Source organism: Biomphalaria glabrata, chromosome 6, assembly GCF_947242115.1.
Source record: "Biomphalaria glabrata chromosome 6, xgBioGlab47.1, whole genome shotgun sequence".
Taxonomy (NCBI): Eukaryota; Metazoa; Mollusca; class Gastropoda; family Planorbidae; genus Biomphalaria; species Biomphalaria glabrata.
In genome coordinates, this window is record NC_074716.1 from 20,465,833 (window position 1) to 20,485,529 (window position 19,697).

General features: G+C 33.1%; 2 protein-coding genes across 2 annotated transcripts in view; one reads left to right on the plus strand and one right to left on the minus strand.

Moving 5' to 3' along the window:
• On the plus strand, nucleotides 1–6,604 carry LOC106059910 (c-Myc-binding protein-like). The gene is made up of 5 exons (XM_013217608.2): nucleotides 1–160; nucleotides 4,357–4,429; nucleotides 4,744–4,792; nucleotides 5,214–5,343; nucleotides 5,811–6,604. Exons 1-5 carry the CDS (start codon nucleotides 146–148, stop codon nucleotides 5,856–5,858), a joined length of 315 nt encoding a protein of 104 aa, XP_013073062.1. The 5' UTR covers nucleotides 1–145; the 3' UTR covers nucleotides 5,859–6,604.
• LOC106059909 (prefoldin subunit 3-like) overlaps nucleotides 6,604–19,697 on the minus strand; it is a 22,084-nt gene continuing 8,990 nt past the window's right edge. Inside the window, exons 2-6 of the mRNA XM_013217606.2 lie at nucleotides 18,292–18,416; nucleotides 17,168–17,234; nucleotides 15,201–15,299; nucleotides 14,485–14,623; nucleotides 6,604–6,914 (exon numbers count right to left, since the gene is read on the minus strand). Coding sequence (XP_013073060.2) covers nucleotides 6,850–6,914; nucleotides 14,485–14,623; nucleotides 15,201–15,299; nucleotides 17,168–17,234; nucleotides 18,292–18,416 — 495 coding nt within the window. The 3' untranslated portion in view covers nucleotides 6,604–6,849. The remainder of the gene's footprint in view (nucleotides 6,915–14,484; nucleotides 14,624–15,200; nucleotides 15,300–17,167; nucleotides 17,235–18,291; nucleotides 18,417–19,697) is intronic.

The window sequence follows — 19,697 nt, forward strand, 5'->3', positions numbered from 1 at the left end:
AACAAGCGCGAGACTGCGAGATTCACTCCATGACAACCTGCTATATTTTAGAGTCTGGCTATTGAGCCTGTTGGAGTAAATTTGGAAATCAGCCTTTGTGACTACGCTAGATTTTAGTCTAGATCTAATCTACACCAATTTCAAAATGACAACATATAAAGTAAGAAGTGGATCTTTATCTAGACTCTATAGAGATCTACTAGCTAAGATAGGTCTATCTATATTTTCTATATAGACTCTTATAGAGTCAATAATATAGACTCACTATAAGTCATAAGTATAATCTAGATTGACTAGATCATGATAGATCGCATTATATTATAAAATATAGATTATACTAATTATAGATCTAATCTTATTATTTAATCTAGGATTAGCCTGATTAGGGTCTAGAATCTAAAATAATCTAAATCTAATCTAGATCTATCTAGTAGTGTAGTAGATCATGATAGTAGATCTAATTCTAATATAATATTTCATTTCATTAATCATTTAATTTTTATTAGATCTATAATAATTATACTTTTATTATAGACTAAACCAAAAAATAGATCTATTAATATTATATTTATAATAATTATATTAATAATTATAATAATAATACTAGTAACTAATGATACTAATGAGTCTAATGACACTAATGTTAAATTGTTATAATTTTATAATATACTTATATATATAAATAATATAATGATGGGAATGTAAAACCCACACTTAGTCGACTTAGAATCTAGATATATATAATATATATATAGTTAAATTTGTTAGTCTTCTGTCTTGTAATAAAGTCATTAAAGTTATAGGTCTAGCTAAAACTTAAAAGTTAATAAAAGAGCTATGGCATGGGCTATGCCCTATGGCTACGTAGAAAGGTAGATCTATCAATATTCTAGATACTATGATATAGGTTAGAGTGCAATATAGATCTATATATTATAGAGTATAATAGACTATAGACTATAGATTTATTATAGTTATAGGGTAATCCTGTACATCAGCGTCCCACACCCACCAGTTAATTCTAACTATTATCTCTAGTTAAGTTCTAGTCCAGTCCTAATCTAGATGATACTAGATCAGATCTAGTTCTAGTAATAGTAGTATTGAGTACCTTAATAGAGTATTATGTATAGTATTATATTTTTAATATAGTTGAAAAATACTCTAGTCAGTCTAAATCTAGACTAGTTCTGTTCTATAATAATAATGCCTTTTTTTTTAGTGGATAGAGGTTATTAAAAAATTGATATGTTGGTAATTAGTAAATTAATATATATTGTATATCTAGAACTCTATCCTATTGGCTCTACTTTAGACTTTAGATCATAGCGACAGTGTAAGTAAAGAGTAGATCTACCTATATTATACTAGATAGATAAATATTATAGAGTCTAGTAGTCTATTAAATTATTAATAACCCGGAACCCCCAAATGAAAGGAAAGAGAAAGAGGTGATGGCCCAGAAATACATGACAATATGATTGGAAGCATATGCCAAACAGATGGGAGAGACATGGAACAATTAACAGTTGTAGAGATTTGCCCAGAACTGAGACGCCTAGAGGATGCTGGTTAGTGGTCTATGCCCAAAACAGGACCACAGGCAGTGATGAGATGATGAATCTAAACATGAGCATTTTAATGAATCATTTGACCTAATGTAGGCTAAATATTCATTTGTGCATAATCTTATGTAAAGTCTAATAGCATTTACACCAAAAGTATTAGCCACCTAGATCTACAGTGTTTAGTAAACAATTTATAATGGAAAGATGAAAATGAGTACATGAGAAATAGGAGTTCATGAAAATCTTCCCCAACAAGCTAACATAGCATTGAACAGAGCGAGGCTAGGTCACCTGGTACTTATAAATTAATAAATAATAATATTTAATAAACTACTAGACTCTAAATATAATACACTTATACAGTATTATAAAATTGTTTAATATTTATATACACAAAAAAAAAAGTTAGGTTCCGCTTTCAGACCATGTAGTCTATAGGATAGATGATGTAAAGGTCATCTTTTCTGTGGACATGGTTAATGACGGTGTCTTGGGGTCAGCAAAATGAACAACCACCTTTACTTTTTCCCACAAATGTCAGGTACCCCCATTAGAGCTGAGTGAACTTAAAGTTTCCCATAAAAATCCCGAAATAATAATCCCAGTCTTCATCAGGATTTGAACCAGGGATCCTCCAATTCAGAAGCCTAGCCCTTAACAACTTAGCCACAGCGCCTCCATTTATGTACGGTACTGGTATATCTAGATAGATGTACTTTATGATCTACAGTACCAGCCATTAGATAGAATTTTAGTTCTAAAGTCTAGGAAGTCTAAATCTGGATATCGTAGTAGAATGTAGAATTTTCTGGTCCCTATTATAAAATAGACATTATATACTTATATCTAAACCAAGACTCTCTAGATCAGTGGTGCCCAAAGTATGGCTCGCGGGCCAGATCCGGCCAGCGATGTGGTTCTATCAGGCCCACTGAAACGTCAGCACAAATTGTAGACAATGCCCCCTTCATAAAAAAAAGGTTGAAATATTTCTACAATTTTAGGGCTCTCATAGGTTTGTAACAAGACCTTTATCATTTTTCGTTTACGAAATGGGACTCTAAATGTAGAATTTACCAGGAAAAGTGAACTGATCTTTGCTATTGAAACATAATAATATGCCAACATATTTGATTTGTAAATAAAAAGTGTCTCTTTAAAAAAACAACCACATGTATAACGGTATTATGAACAAATATGACGGCACTCTTGGTATGAGCTGCAAATAAAAGATGATTGATGGGGAAAATTATGAAAAAGAGAAAAGAAAATTAGTTGGTGGTAAAACTAGCTACAATGTTGCTCATATTTCAAGTAGAGAAATGAAGCCACTTTCCGAGGCGTAAAAAAAGAAAAACTTCCAATGTCTAATCATTAATGTAAGTTTCTAATCAAATAGTTTCAAGTCAATTTCATTTCGTTTTTGTACCTTATCGGTCATGTGGCCCGCGACACGAGTGTCGGAAATATAAATGGTCCGCAGGATGAATAAAGTTGGGCATCACTGCTCTAGATGGTATACTTATAGAAAACTCAGTTAATACTGTTTTCACAAGCACGAGACAATGCTCCTGTATTTGAACCCTGCTTCTTTCCAACTTCTGCTGTCCTGCAGAATGTTTGGTCTAGAGCATATTTATATATATATATATCTTAAGCTATGAAACTAATAAAACACTAAAGACTAGATAACAGTATCTAGATCTGTCTATCTTATTCATGGTAAAACAGTTACTCAGTCTCAAAATACAAGGTGCAATAATAATTGAAAAGCTATGGAGTCTCAATAACGATGAAATAATAAATAAAATCAAACAAGCATTAGGGTTTAGTAAAAGTAATTTTTTTAACAAATTAAATAAAAACATAAAACTACTAAAAGATTAGTGAGTGCTACAGGTGACAGCTGACTTTTTATGTGCGAGTAAAATAGCACACACAGAAAATTTTGTGTTTTATTCAAATTAACAGGAGCCATGCATAACTGACTTGGAATTAACCACTAGATTTTTCTAAGATTCTAGAATATTTAAATCTAATTGACATATATCACCCACCTTGCTGTTTGGTTAATATTGACCAATAGACCTGAGAAGCAAAATCTAAAGGAAAAATGAAAAGCTGAATTGTAAAGCAGAAACTCAAGGTGTTTCTAAAATAATTAGAAGGCTACAATTATTGCTTAGGCTTATACTGTATTTGCTATTCTTGACATTTGTATAGTAGACATTTAGATGATGCATAGTTTCTTACTTTTAGCTGCTAATTCAACTGAAAAGTTACTATACTGCTGAATGTTTTTCAAAGATGATAAGTAAGAAGTTACTCAGTTCATTATTTGCAATTTATGTCATCTATGAGGCCAGTATTGCTGGCAATCTTCATTTGTAGTATGACCTTGGCTCATCTAATTAAATACTTTCTCTATGAAGAAGGAGATTCTGCAGAATCCATTTGCATGACTATGATGCCAACATATTATAATGAAATATTAACACTAGTAACTACAGTGAGATTAGAATATAAAAACTCATTTTAATTACCAATTTAAATTGTAAATTAAAAAAAAAAAATTGCTATGGAATAGTAAATTTTGAAAGCTTCTTTTACTTTTAATTATATTAATATTTTTAATGTCAAATTACACAGTAGCTTTTGAGAATAACAATACCTAACATTTCTCTTTTTTTTTTTCATGTTCGGTACTGTACCACATACAGTAGTACCCCCCTTAAAAAAAATCAAAATGCACCTCATTTGTTAAAAATATCTTGATCTTTTTCATCAGGCTGGAGACTGTAAGAGAGAAGAGTTCAGGAAATATTTAGAAAAGGCAGGAGTATTAGACACTCTCACAAAAGGTAAAATAAACAGCTCAAATACTTTTGTTTCTAGTCATTAGTGCTTTTCATAGCAACATGTGCTTCAAATTATTAGAGACATTGCTCGAAATACACAGTTATTTACATTTTGATCATACAAGTTTTGCAGTATTAGTTTGTAGGATTTTTAAACAACAAATGATTTTTTTTAAATTTTAGAATGATAAAATGTTATTAGAATATTAAAACATAAACACAGGATATTGACTTCTAATTTGTGTACATTTCATGATTTGTTACTTCACAACAAATTAAACAATAACATAATGAGTGCTTTTTCTTTCTGTTTACAGTTTTAGTTGTACTTTATGAAGAGCCAGAGAAACCCAATAATGCTTTGGAGTATCCTTTACAAACCATTTTTTGTTTGTTCTGGCTCTGCTGGAATATGCCCTTGGTGTCTAAAATACAACTTACTGATTGATTGACTCATCAAAAATCTCTTGCTGCTAAAAGGATTAGCAAGAAATTTTGTACACAGGTTCCTTTTCGGTATTGGGTACTCACTAAGAAATGGTTTTCATAGATTCACAATCAAACCTTGAAAATTAACACAAAACATATAATATATACAGATCCTATCAACCTATCAAATATTTCAACGTAAGGAGTATTGGTACTAGAATTCACTGGCCAAAAGTGAATTCTCTGGCCAAAGAGTATTTGTGGGGGAGGGTGTTTTAAATATGCACTGTCTGTTGATCTTTTTTTTTTTTTCATTTTAAAGATAATGTTTAATATCTTTTTCCTGAAAGAAAATAAGTTTTTTGAAACAACATCTTAATGTTACTGGACCTGATACAGCTGATATTGAAGCCTTAAAGCTAGAAATTTCAGAACTAAGACAGAAATGTGAACAGTTGCAGGAAGAGAATAATGAATTAAAAGCCAAGGTATTTTTTTAAGTTTTTTTTGTTGTTTTTTTGTGCATTCTATCTTCTAATCAAATGAAACCTGCATTGCTGGATAATAAAATTTTAGTAAAAATAAATTCCACCCTTCCCTTTTTTTACTATAATTATTTCTATTCATAAGATCTTAAAATACCTTTTTCTGTAGTCCAAAAAGTCCAGTCAGCACTCAAGCTATAACTTGGTATATTAGATAATTTTTTTTAAAGCTTTTGATTAGTGATAAATTGTAACTAGAAGTTACATCTCATTAAGTGTAAGGGATATGCTGAAGTGGATGTTTTGCTCATTTAATGAGTGCTTTGCATGGACATGTTCACCATAGTTAATTATTTCATTTTTTAAAACTTTTATATATAGAGAGTTCTACTATTCAAGTATATTTAAAATCCAGTATGTATGTGACTAAATAGCCACAAAATAATTCTCATCTCATTTTGTATTTTCAGATTCAACAACTAGAACCAGCATTAGAACCTGAAGTTCCTGAAAACTGAATGGCTGTGTGAAGTCTTTGTTTTATAGTTTTTGAAAGCTGTTGTACAAAGAGTATTGGATGTTTGGTTAAAATGTTTTCTTTATAGGTGAAAACAAAATACAGTTTTTCGTGTCATGAGATTTAAAGCCTTTTTAAACAAAAAGCTTTAACTTTTGAAATTTTAATACATGTACCAGTAATTAAAAGTTTTACAAATATAGACAGGAATACAAATGTGTACATGATGAATTTTACTTTTTAGTTAAAATAGAAAATGATATTAAAGAAATTACTTCTAAGTTGTTTTTTAAACATTATGTCATACCATAACATAATTTTGTGTTCATATAGTTTGATTTGAATGATCTATTCTTAATGTTACAAAATATAGAATGAAACCATAATTTTTTTTAAACACCATATTTCTAATAAACAAAAATAATTCATTCATCTTCAAAGCAGATTTCTTTTAAAATTAGGCTAGTTGAGACCATGATCCAAAGAGATAAAATTCAGTCTCCCTAAAAAAATTAGTCCATTAGATTGTCTTGAATATTTTGTTTAAATGTTAGAAGATTGGGAAAATGGGGGTGGGAGTAAATTTCACATAATTGTTTTTTTAGCTTTGAAACTAAGGTGGTTTCTAATAATGTTCATTATTTATCTTTTTAATTAATTTTTACAGAGCTCCACTTTTTTTTTGTCTTTGTAATGTTACCTCAAAATATTTTGGTAAACATATGCAAATAAAACAATCAAAATCGTTGAGTTTATATCTTCTTTATTTTGTAAAATCAATGCAGTCATATTTAAAAATGAAAAGTTCAATTAAACAAAAATGTTAAAAGAGGGTTTCTATGTTTTGGCAAACATATGGTGCACAAATATCAAGGACCATCAATATCAAAGCATAAATTACTCAATTGAAAACATCACTAATACATTTAGAGTATCAAGTAGCAAAAAAAAAACTGTATAGTATACAAAATCATCATGTCTTAAACAAGTTACTAGGACTTGTTACTTTTTTCTGCTTGTCTGCGCTTTACGTCCCAGTTATATACTCTGGCCATATCTTAGAAGGGATTAAGGATAGAATGCTGTATTTTCAAAGTAAATAAATAATAATAGTAACTGAGTATTTTAACTACCTAAACAGATGTATATTGCAAGGATCAATATATCTTTTTCTCAGAGAATTATTAGAAATTGACAGTGTAAATTTTATAAAATTAAATAAATTAATTATAAAATTAAAGAAAGTAAAAAAACGTTACACAAGTTGTGCTTCATATTTTATGTCCTTATATATATCACTCAATACTATTTATCACACAAAGTCCTATGATTCTTGAACTGAGGTCTTTAAAAGTTCAATTATTTCAGCTTTGCCGGTCACATAGATCTGTAGTTGATATGGCTGATATATGTGAACATTTCTGTACAATATTTGAGTAATTTATTGTTTGTTTGTAAAATGTTTTACATGTTTCGAATGTTCCTTCAGAGTTGAAGATAGTTTACTTCCTAGTCCAAACCTCCCGCAGGACGACGGGGGGTGGGAGCGGGCAGTGTTTGAACCCTCAACAAATCCAAACGACAGTCCAGCGCGCAAACCGCACGACCAACAGCCACCCTGTTGATGGGATATATAGATTCTAATTTCATGCTGCTTTAAGTATTTTACTAATAACATTTATAAGTTTCTAGGAATAATATTTCTATTTGCCAGCAATAGGAACAATTTTGCCATATTCTTAAAAAAGTGTGCTGTGTACAACTTTATTATGCCAGGCAAATTATTAATACAGAAGATGTTTCTTAGTAAGAAAGATGGGAGAAAAGAATGATATCCAATCAAGGTTACTATGAATAAGAACAATCCATGTGACTAAATCTATAAGCTGCTGAAAACATTTGTTGAGATGATCTAGATAAATTATCATTTGGAACATATGACACAATTTAAGATGGCCATTAAGGAAAAGAGAGAATGTTGAAATTAAATAGTATGTATCCAAAAACTAGAACCTCAAGTGTCATCACTTTATAATCAACTGTGTGAGCTTTAGGCCTATAGAGGAAACAGAATCTGTTTAAAAATTATAATAAGGTGTTTTCTGGTTTAATTTATTCGACATTAAGTTCCATCTAGGTAAAGAAAAGATACAAATAGATTCTCCAGTGAGAGGCATTTTTATTACTAAAGACTATTGGGAAAATGTCAGGCTTGAAGTTCCAAGCATAAACTTTACCTGCGTGGATAAACTAATGTAAAAAGTCATCATCTGAGAAATATTATTGAAGATATACTTACTATTGTTGTACAGCCTATGATGTTACATTAAATACATTGCAAGTTTTTAAAGTTTACATTGTCCTGTTTTTTTTTTTTTTTGCCTCCTCTGTGAACCATTTTTATTTTTATAAAGCTATCAACTCACTGTCTGGTAAAAAGTTTGTACAAGTTATTTCTCCCACCTTGTGGGAGCTACCACCTTCTACCAAGCGCGTCCCCAGGTGGCGGATAGGGGAAAGACCCTTAGATATAAGGGTTAGCTGTGAATAGCAAATAAACAGCCGCGGACCAACTGGTTTGCAGTCATGGAGGATGGGGTGAAGTATTCCAGTGGTTAGAATATTTACTAAAAACATCTCAGAAATCCAGGGAAATGATTGCAAAAAGCGAGTATAGGGCGCTCTAACTCTAAACCCGGGTAGATGAAACCCGTTAGCTAGGGATAGCAGTTCATCTAGGAGAGAAAACTCCGAAAATAAACACCTGCTGCCTTGCAGATGATCTTGGATGATCAAAGGCTATGGGAGCACACCCAGAAAGAAAAGCAGGCTGAAGTCGGCGTCAATGGGCCTCCTGGTGCATAACACATTGACACGCAACCTCATCTATGTTGGAGTTCAGTAACAAATTTTAATAGATGTGGCGTCCTGCCTGTGGAATCCCGCCGCGCAGGTAGGGGGCCGGGCTCTCCGCCTCAAAGGAGCCCACACAAGCGAGCTGGTGGTAAAAATCTTACAATGGAACGCAGAGGGCATCCAAAAGAAAAAAGAAGCTCTAAAAATATTTCTGCATGAGAAAGAAATTGATGTAGCTTGCATCCAAGAAACTCATTTGAACAGTAATCTTCGTTTCTCCATTAGAGGCTACACCTACATCAGACAAGATAGAGAAATCAGACCCAAAGGAGGAATCCTCACCCTAATAAAAAATGACATTCCTACCACAGACATAACTATCCCCAACTCCTCAGAATCAGAAATAATGGGAACTAAGCTAATTCTCCCAGATGGAAATATTAATCTATTTAACTACTACTTCCCACCAGACAAGGAAATAGAGATTGACCACATACAAATACCTGACCAAGAAGACTGTCTAATCTTAGGAGATATGAATAGTCACTCTCAGAGCTGGGGATACCCAGACCTAAATGCCAGGGGAGAAGAAATTGAAGAATGGCAAGCAGAGAACAGACTTATCTTGCTAAATAAACCTGAGGACAAACCAACCTTTTTCTCAAGAGCCTGGCTAACATCAACCACTCCAGATCTAGCCTTTGCAACACACAACTTATCCAAAAAGTGCACCAGAGAAGTTGCAGACCAGCTAGCCACCAGTGACCACAGACCCATATTGATCAGAATCGATACCTCCTTCAAAATATCAGAAAACTCCACCATCCCCAGATGGAACTACAAAAAAGCCAATTGGCACCTATTCTCAAAGCTCACAGACCTATACACAACTTCAATAAACTGCAAATCAAATCAGGTTAATAAGTCATTCTCAGCTTACTCCAAAGCAATCCTCCTAGCAGCTAAGGAATCAATTCCTAGAGGAGCAAGAAAAGATTATGGTCTGATCACCTTCAACAACTCCACAATGCCACTATTGAAGCCAGAAACACAGTAGAAAATAACCCTTGTATAGAAAATAACATAAATCTAAAAGCAGCTAACGCAGTTTTCAGGAAAAATTACCTTTCCGCCATGAAGAAAAGTTGGCATGAAAAAACAGAACAGCTAAACGTAGATAGAGATGGCCACAAACTCTGGCGTATAGCCAAATGTCTCAACCAGGAAGAAAACAGAACAACTCCTATAGTAATAGAAAAGGACAACAAACCCCTGAAAGGCCAAGAAGCAGCAAATGAATTCATTAAGTTTTTCCAAAGCGTAGGACAAATGCAAATTAATGAAAGTAGAAATAAAGATGTAAACTCAGAAATTCAAGATAAAATAAAAAAAAACAATCCAGCTTACTCCTTGGGAATGACCACTAATCTTAAAATGAAGGAACTAGATGAATCCCTAAAAGTCCTCAAACCAAAACAAGCCCCGGGCCCAGACAAAATATCAAATGACATGCTTCTTCACTTGGGTCCTCAAGCCAAAAGAAAACTGCTACAATTATTCAATGCTAGCTGGAAATCTGGCAGAATTCCAAACATCTGGAAAAAAGCCATTATGATCCCTATACTAAAGCACGGAAAACCAAGAAATAAACTGGATAACTACCATCCCATCAGCCTCACTAGCTGTACTTGCAAACTGATGGAAAGAGTGATAAATAGAAGGCTGACATGGATCCTTGAGTCAAATAACCTACTCACTGAAGCCCAGGCTGGCTTTAGAAAAGGCAGATCAACAGAAGATCAAATTGCCTTCATCACACAAGAAATAGAAGACGGCTTTCAAGAAAAGAAACCAAAAACAATTGTGTGGGTTGACTTAGAAAAAGCATTTGACAAAGTCTGGGAACAAGGTCTCTTGCTCAAGCTAATCCAGCATCACATATCCCACATAATGTACAACTGGATAAAGGAATACCTAAATAATAGAAAAGCCTTAGTTTGCATGCAAGGACAAAGAAGCCACACAGTGGATATAAAAAATGGCGTCCCTATGGTGCCACAGCATGGGGCTCAGCAGCCCAAACCAACCTAAGAAAAATAGACAAGGTTCAAAATATTGGTCTAAGGATAATGACAGGAGCAATCAAAACAACACCCATAAGAGCTATGGAGGAAACCGCTGCCCTAATCTCTCTGGATGAAAGAAGAAAAATAAAAATCCTTTCCCAATTCACTAAATTGGAAACCTTGGAGAGGCACCCACTCAGAACAAAAATCCACAAAACTGGCACAAAAAAACGTCTCAAAAGGACCAATTTCATACAGGAATCTCTAAACCTAAAAAAGAAACACCAACTTGAAAAAATTACTCTGGAATCCTCGATACACTATAATGAATCTCCACCCTGGGACGAAAGCCCTCTTCCTTCTGTAAGGGACCATATTGAAAACATAAAAAGAAAATCTGATTACAGACCAACAGAGCTCAAGGAAATAGTGAACTGTTTTCTACATACCAATTACCCTAGCAATCAGTGGATCAGAGTTTACACGGATGGCTCATCCCATAAAGCCACCACAAAAGGAGGAGCTGGAATACTTATCGAATGGCCAGATGGAGGAAAACTAGAAAAATCCATTGCAACTGGAGAGCTCTCTGACAGTCACAGAGCAGAAAGGGAAGCACTAGCTGCTACCATGCTAGCAAATCATCCAAGTTCCCCTCACAGTCCGATTGTCTTTCTAACAGACGCGAAAACAACCCTCCAAAGCTTGCAAAACTCTGATTCCCCTTATATTAAAAACCTCAGAACAGCACTTACAAAGCTCAACAACAACAGCAAAAAAACTGTTAATAATGGATACCAGCTCACATACAACTAGCAGGAAATGAGAAGGCTGACACACTCGCCAAGAGTGGGAGAACAAACTCACAAGTAAACTCTGCACTCTATCCAGAAGAAATGAAGAAAATAATTGTAGATAAAATAAATGAGAAATGGACGAGCTCCCATCCAAATCACAAGAAAGATGACGCTTACTATAAGCTATCCTGACAAGACCAATGTCTAATCTTTCGACTCAGGACCGGACACAACAGAATGCGACAACACATGTTCCGGAAGCTCAAAATTGGAACCAGTGAAATCTGCCCATGTGGAGTATCACCAGAAAATGCCGACCACGTCCTCCAAAACTGCTCTCTCTACCAAGAGGCCCGTATAAGACATTGGTCCCAAATCACCCCAATAGAAAGAAAACTATATGGAGAGCTCCCTGATTTGGAAACCACTGCGCAGTTCATCTCATGTATTGGTCTAGTCATATGAACACTCCAACATAACAATGAGAACGATGAAGAAGAATAAGAATTTCTCCCACACCCAATCTAGGATCAAGCTGAAATTTTGCACAATCATTTTTTTTACAACACAAGAATCAATAAAAAAAATTTACCAATTATTGGTAATCAATTAGTTTGTTTGGTATCTCGAACAAAGGAAAGAAATTGTACTTGACTGGAGTGGTGGTATAAGCTGAATTAGTCATCTTTATTGGTCGTGATCTGAGGCTTAGTAAACACAAACATTACTTAGAAACAATAGATGTTTATATGATCTTCGTTAGCAGAGTGGTTACCGTGTTGGCTTGAGAAGGCTTTAGCCCACGAATTCAATTAATTGACTTTTTTTTATATATAAATACATTTAAAAATGATCACCCAGATACCCCTTTCCAACTGGTCCAGACAAGTGATAGGATCATAGCATATTGAGAAAGCTAAAAGCGTAAAATTGCACTAAACAAAAACAATTTGTAAAAATATTTCTATTTTCGCACAGATTTATTATTGTTACTTTAGATTTATTACAAAGTTAATTAAATGACTGATATTAACTAATTGATACACTTAATATAAGCTTTCGTTTTTGTTTTTTTAAGGTATTTTTTTGTATTTTGCTTGTTTTCCTTGGACATGCATGTGTTTGGTAACAATAAGTTTTATGTACCCACAAGATATTAGTTAAGACTAATGAAGAGTTGGGAAATATTAATAAGAAAAGCATACAAACAGAATAAGAGGTAGAAGAAACTTTTTTTTTTAAAAATTATCCTTTCATAATAAAAAAAAATTTAAGAAACTGATTAGAACATAGTTATCTCGATATTTATATTTTTATAAATTTGTGTAAATATTTTTTTAGAAATAAGTAGCTTTCTACTTTGAGTACTTTGAATTACTTTGTACTTCTGTATGTGTTTTACCTGCTAAGTATGCAAAATTCACATATCTTGGTAGCACACTCTCCAGAAATGGAAAAATCGATAGTGAAATCGACCTGCGTATCGCCAAGGCCAGTGCATCCTACGGCAGTCTGTCTACAAATGTCTGGAACAGACGTGGTATCACCACAAACACCAAGCTAGGGGTCTATAGAGCCGTCATCCTCCCTACATTGCTATATGCCTCAGAAACATGGACAGTGTACAGTAAACATGCAAAGAAACTAAACCACTTCCACATGACATGTCTGAGAAAAATACTAAATGGCAAATGGCAAGACAAAATACCAGATACACAAGTCCTTCGAAGAGCGTGTCTGCAAAGCATCCACACAATCCTGATGCAGTCCCAGCTGTGATGGGCAGGTCACGTCTACAGAATGGAAGACCACCGCATCCCTAAACGACTCTTGTATGGCCAACTAAGTGAAGGAAAGCGCTCGCAAGGTGGTCAAAGAAAGCGCTTCAGGGACACCCTCAAAGCTTCTCTGAAGGCGTTCAGCATAGACCCAGGCACCTGGGAGACAGAGGCACATGACAGAGCATCATGGCGTTGCGCTGTGAAAACTGGCGCACAGGTTGCTGAGGAAAAAAGAACAACGCTGGCAGAAGAAAAACGCCAGAAAAGAAAAGCAAGGCCCACAACACCAGCTCCAGCTGAAATAACCTGCCCAGTGTGCGGCCGAACATTCCGGGCTCACAAGCCACATGAGGAGGCATAAAACCCCAGTGCAAAGCCCTCAGCCCCCTGGATGACAGTGGTCATCATCGAACCACGATGGACGAACTATATATATATGCAAAATGTTAGATACATAGAATAAGCTAAACAAAATGATTTGACTTGACTTGTGTTTTACTATTTTAAAATATTCCTGTAAAGAATTAATAGATAATCTGAAAATTGGATATAGTATAGAAACACACAAATGTAGTTAAATGTAAAGATATCCTGTTGTCATATTTTTTATCTTTACTTTTATCTAAATTTTATTGATAAATATTTTCCTAGATAAAAATAAGAACATTTTCTACATGACAGGACATAGAGCTAGTCATTCTAGGGAATGTCTAAGCAATGTACAAAATGGAGAAGTCATTTCCTCCTTTGCCTGAATGGTTTTCTCATTTTGCCAGTAAAATATATATGGACTATAGATATAATACTTAGTATCAATCATTTTCAATATCTATTTTGGAACAAACCATTATTTGCTGATTCTTTAGTTGTATTAAGACAATGGTTCTATAACAAAATATTCTTACAAAACAAAATTTAACTTTATACTGAAAACTTATACTTGAAAAACTCAAAAGAGTTATTAGGATTAACTTTATCAGCACTACGATTTTTTTTCTTTGTTTTCACATATTATCTTAACATAGTTTAGCAACACAATACTCTATAGTTATATTCCAATGTTAACCCTGCTATGCTTAGAAACATATAGACATTCATCACATATGACACTAAATTCAAAAGGATACTGACTTCTAAAGTAGTCATTTGATCCCTAATATAGAGCAGGTCATCTTCTACCTGCACTAGAGATTTCTTAGCAGCATCAAGATTCTTCATTAATACATCATCAGCTTCACTAATTTCATACTCCAGCATAACATTAGCCTAGGAATAAGCATGATTATTACATTAAAAAAAAGATGTGATTCTTAGCCCTATGGTATAACCTATTTAACAAAATCAATGAATCGTTTTGCTACATCAATATGTATCAATAAGTCATATTGTATCTTGGTAAATATCTATTTTATAATATGACAGGTTTTGAGGAATGCAGGCTAGCATTTTTTAAATGGCACTCTTTTCAAATACTTTTTCCTCTTCTCTTAAGTCTTAATGCCCTGCAAACTACAGAACATGACAAAAATTATTTTTTTTTAAATAGTTTAAAAAATAGTATTAACTTTTCTTTTAAGTAATTTCTTGAAGCTAATGCATAATTATAATCATAAATAAGCATTACAATATTTATTTTAAAAATAAATTCCTACTTTATGTTCAAATAATGCAAATATTTTATTTAAAATTAAAAAAAAAAAGAATGTTATTATTACTGCAAAAATTTTAGCTTGAAATAAATGATTCAATTTTTTTTTAATTCTTTTGAACAACTTCCACCATTTTTGACTATGAAGAAAAAAATGAACTAATACTAGTAGGTGATTAAAAAAAAAAGTATTACCCCAAGCCAAAGACAAACTTTGTCAGTTGGTGGTATGACAGCCTTGGCATAGACATTGTCAGATAGTAAGAAACTTGTGTTCATTGGCTCTGTATTATCCTGAGGATATTTTTCAAAGCAATAAGTGAGATAAACAAAAATATTTAAGACAGATAAATTTATTACAAAAACAGACTCGTGTTAGAATTATATTTCGAATAAATGGATTCCTTTTTTATTATATTTTTTTTCAGAAAAATACTACTTGGGCACATGAAATAGTACTTAAGGTTGGCAAAGATATATATATACACACACACACATATATATTATTATAAGCCAATAATGTATTAGGAACCTTAATCCATGAAAATATCCAACCCAAACTAGATTGCTAATTTTTAATCTAAGTATAAGATAAGTTAAAATAGCAGGAAGAAAATTCTGATAAATAAATATGTAGCTTGCATCAATTATAAATCCTGGAGCATATTATAAACTAGTTTACACATTCACAGCCATTTCTCATGTTATACAGATGAGTATGTACAATGAGTCCCCGCTTAACAACGGGGTTAGGAAAATACATTAAGTATATTTCATCGTTAAGTGTGAACCTAGATTTGGGTTAGGTATTAATCATTTTATAATATTAGAGTATGTAGTAACTTTTTTTCCCCTTGATACAGTACTGCATACACCAAATCATCAACAGGTTCTCCATTTCATGGATCAGGCCCTAACACTCCCCTGGAGATAACAGCCTTATGTCCTACAGTACTCTTAGTCATCTCCTTCACTTTCTCTATAAGTATTGTTGAAATGGTGGAATGAGAAAGCCCCATGCAATCACTAAGACTTTCATTCCACATTTATACTTCTGTATGATCATCTTTTGTGTCTTAGGTTGATGATTTTTCTGGGCTTCTCAGCCATGTTGATGGGATACATTTTGATTGTAAAAAAAAACCAACAACCAACTATCAAAAGGTCTTGTGCATATGATATGTACTGTATGAGAAAGAACAATCGCATTACCAAGATGAGCTGTCTCAACCCAGCTTATCATACACAACACACCACCAATGTGCTGACACTGCTCTGGGTGAAATAAAAAATATCTCTGCCATTCGTCGTATCTTAAACATTTGGTCATATACCGGAATTAAATGGAATTAATAGTTTTTCGGGAAAGTCTTTGTTAAGCCAGGACTCACTAAAATTATTTCATTTGATAGCAGAAAAGGAGCTTTGAATTTTATACTAAACAATTATCTTTGTTATATATGCAGATCACTCTATTTTGGCCATCTGATTCTAAAAAAGGATGCATAGTAGACACATTATGTAAATTTTAAAATTATTATGATTACGCTTACAATCCTCAACTACAGAGGTATAATAAATTGATGTATGTTATTCTTTTAGTAACTTTGATATATTGCAAAATAATACCAAACATTTTTTATTTGGAAATTCATCTATAATTTGAACAGGCTGGAAACCAAAGATGTTAAGAGACATCAATAGTACAATAGCTGGCTCATATATACATACAATGAGGCTATCACCAAATCATGTTAGGAAAGCGACTAGTGCCATGGGACAGGGGGGCAAAACAATTCTTGTTTAGGTGACACACACACTTCTGTCTTCACTTGAGCTCAAAGTGAAACATTGTTTAAAATTTCTGAAAATAGTGATAGCATCATTATCTTGATCACTTACTATGATTTCCATTTGGTGAACAGATTAATGTTTGAAACAAAATAAGATAACTATAAAACCTCATAAGTCTGCCACTTCTTTTCATAAATGGGTACATATATAAGGCATTGTCTTTGATTCCAAGGATAAGGATGAATGCATTATTTCACATGGCCATGCAAGTCCAGTTGTAAGGTAACCTACAAATTTTGTCTGTCCTATGAAATTAAAAAAAGCAAAGACTGACTGTATATTAGAATGATTAAAATGCAAAAAATTACCTTTTTGATCATTAAATGTTTTACTATATCTAAAGAACTCTTGATATCTGGAATTTGATTTTTTAATCTGAAAAAAAAAGTTTATTTAAGAAACTAGCTTGCAGACATAAAAAGTACATGCATTTAAAAAAGAAACTAAATAAATGGAGTTACGAATATTCATAGAAAATATAACAAGAAATTGTAAAAATATCATCAGGAATAAAACTAACCAAGTGAAAGCTAAATAAAAGCAGAACTAAAAAACTATTTATATAATAATGTTTCTAAGTTATGCATCTATACAATCAAACAAACTTCAGAGAATATTCTCAATAATGAAAAAAAAACCAACACTTTTCTAGAGTGAACCCTTCATGAACAAATCAAATAGACAAAAGTGATACATTTTTATATTTTTTGTCTATGCAAGTGGGAGAATTTATGATGAGTGAGTCAGGGCCTTTGGAAATTATTTATAAGATTTAAAATATTCACTGTTATTCTAATTCAATGAAAGTAGAAATAGTTCCCAAATATAATAAATTGAAAAAAAAAATCCATAATATATGATACAATACATTCTTTTGTATTGTGTGGTGAATACTAGATAGTCTAGCAGCAAAAATTGTAAACTTAAAATGCACTAATTTCCTTGCTTGTGGGTGGTCACAGTGGTGCCAATTATCAATTAGCTCCTAACTACAGTCATTCCCACTTGTTTCTAAGAATTATTTTAATAGATTAACATAGTTTATAAAACTATAAGTCAGTGATTAAATAATTACAGGATGACTCTGAAATAAAAAAAATAGTCAAAATGAAAAAGTAATTCTCATCAAATTTTAAAAGTATAAACAGATTTGTCACCAAATACCAAAAGAGTATCTTTTTACAAAAGCACTGGATCTCATATAATCTCATATAACAAAATTATATTATTAAAAATATATATTTATGAGCATACCTTTTTTTTTCAGATTTAGATTGTACTCCTTAAATCCAAGTAATTCTCATCAAATTTTTTAAATATAAGCAATTTGTCACCAAATACCAAAAAAAGTATCTTTTTACAAAAGCACTGGATCTCATATCTCATATAGTAAAATTATATTACTAAAAATATGTTATATATATGAGCATACCTTGTTTTTTTTAGATTTAGATTGTACTCCATAAATTTAAACTTATTATGGAGCTCCTCTTGCCTTTTTAAAACAGTTTCTGCTGCGTCATTTTCAGGTTTCTTCATGAAATCATCAACATCTTCCTAATTTAAAAAGACACATTTTATCAGTGTGTTGCTACCATTGCAACATTCACTTAAAAAGTAATTTATAAAATTTATAAATGTCTAAAACATGCAATATGAATAATGGAATAAAATAAAAATAAAGGGAAATCCTTTTATTTGTTAAGTTATACAAGAAAGTTATAGATTTACATTTATATAATTTTGCTATTTGACAAAATAATGTTAAGAATGGCTGACTAGAGTCTAAAAGTAGGCTTAGTTGAATTTAGAGCTAAGATTTAAATATAATTTAGATCTAGACTACTTTAACTCTATATCAATCTAAATAACAGTCATTAAGAGATATAAGTACATCTAGAGTCTAGATAGGTGGAAATGGTATTTGGTCATCTCTTTAAATATGCACTGATTGATTTGATTTTGATTTTTGATTTGAGGCACATCGGCACAATTTAGGCCATGTCGTGCCTGCAGTCCCCCAAGGACTACTCTCTCTCTAAACAACAAGGGCCAGATTCTATACAGTCATATCATTAAAATCAAGGTCTATTCACAGTTAAAATAGTAAAGGTAGTAAAAATTTAAATATTTGGTAAAAATCTAATGTAAATAGTGCATGTTCACAAATTCATAAATCAGATCTTCGTAGATAGCCCCACTTCCCGAATAAAGCCCAGTACCTTCCCAGGGTCGACATTATCAAATAGTGTTTTTAAATTAGTGGCTCTAAAATATTTCGCCCTGACATCCTGGTATCTGGGGCAATCAACGAGGATATGTTCCACGGTGAGGCGAGAGTCACAGTACTCACAAAGTGGGGGCTCCTCTCTCTTCAGTAAAAAAGAGTGCGTGATGTAGGTGTGGCCAATCCTAAGTCTGGACATGGTCGTGCTACCACGCCTTGTCAGACCCTTAGATGTGGGCTGCCACCTGACATCCGCCACAATCTGCCTGAGTTTACTGTGAGTCTCAGCCTCCCATCGGTTCTGCCACTCTCGATAGGTGGCAGAGGCAATACTTTGTCTCAGGTCCGAGTAGGGAATTTGGGTTCCTGACACCGCATGATTTAGGGCTCTCTTTGCTTCTCTGTCTGCGGCTTCGTTTCCCTCAATGCCAACATGGGAGGGGACCCAGATGAAGGTGACATCCCTACGGTCGGCTGTTATTTGGTCCAACAGCTTCAGGCTCTTATGTACCAATGGGATGTCAGTCTTCATCCGCCCCAAAGCTTGCAATGCAGATTTGGAGTCGGAGCAGATTATAAATTTCCTCCTTTCTGATGCTTTTACGGCCATA

Bases quoted from the DNA above. Each gene is read 5' to 3' on its own strand.
- LOC106059910 (XM_013217608.2), top strand. The intron at 4,430-4,743 runs GTAAAATAAACA...TTCTGTTTACAG, and splicing joins ATTAGACACTCTCACAAAAG to TTTTAGTTGTACTTTATGAA. The intron at 4,793-5,213 runs GTATCCTTTACA...AAAGAAAATAAG, and splicing joins AAACCCAATAATGCTTTGGA to TTTTTTGAAACAACATCTTA.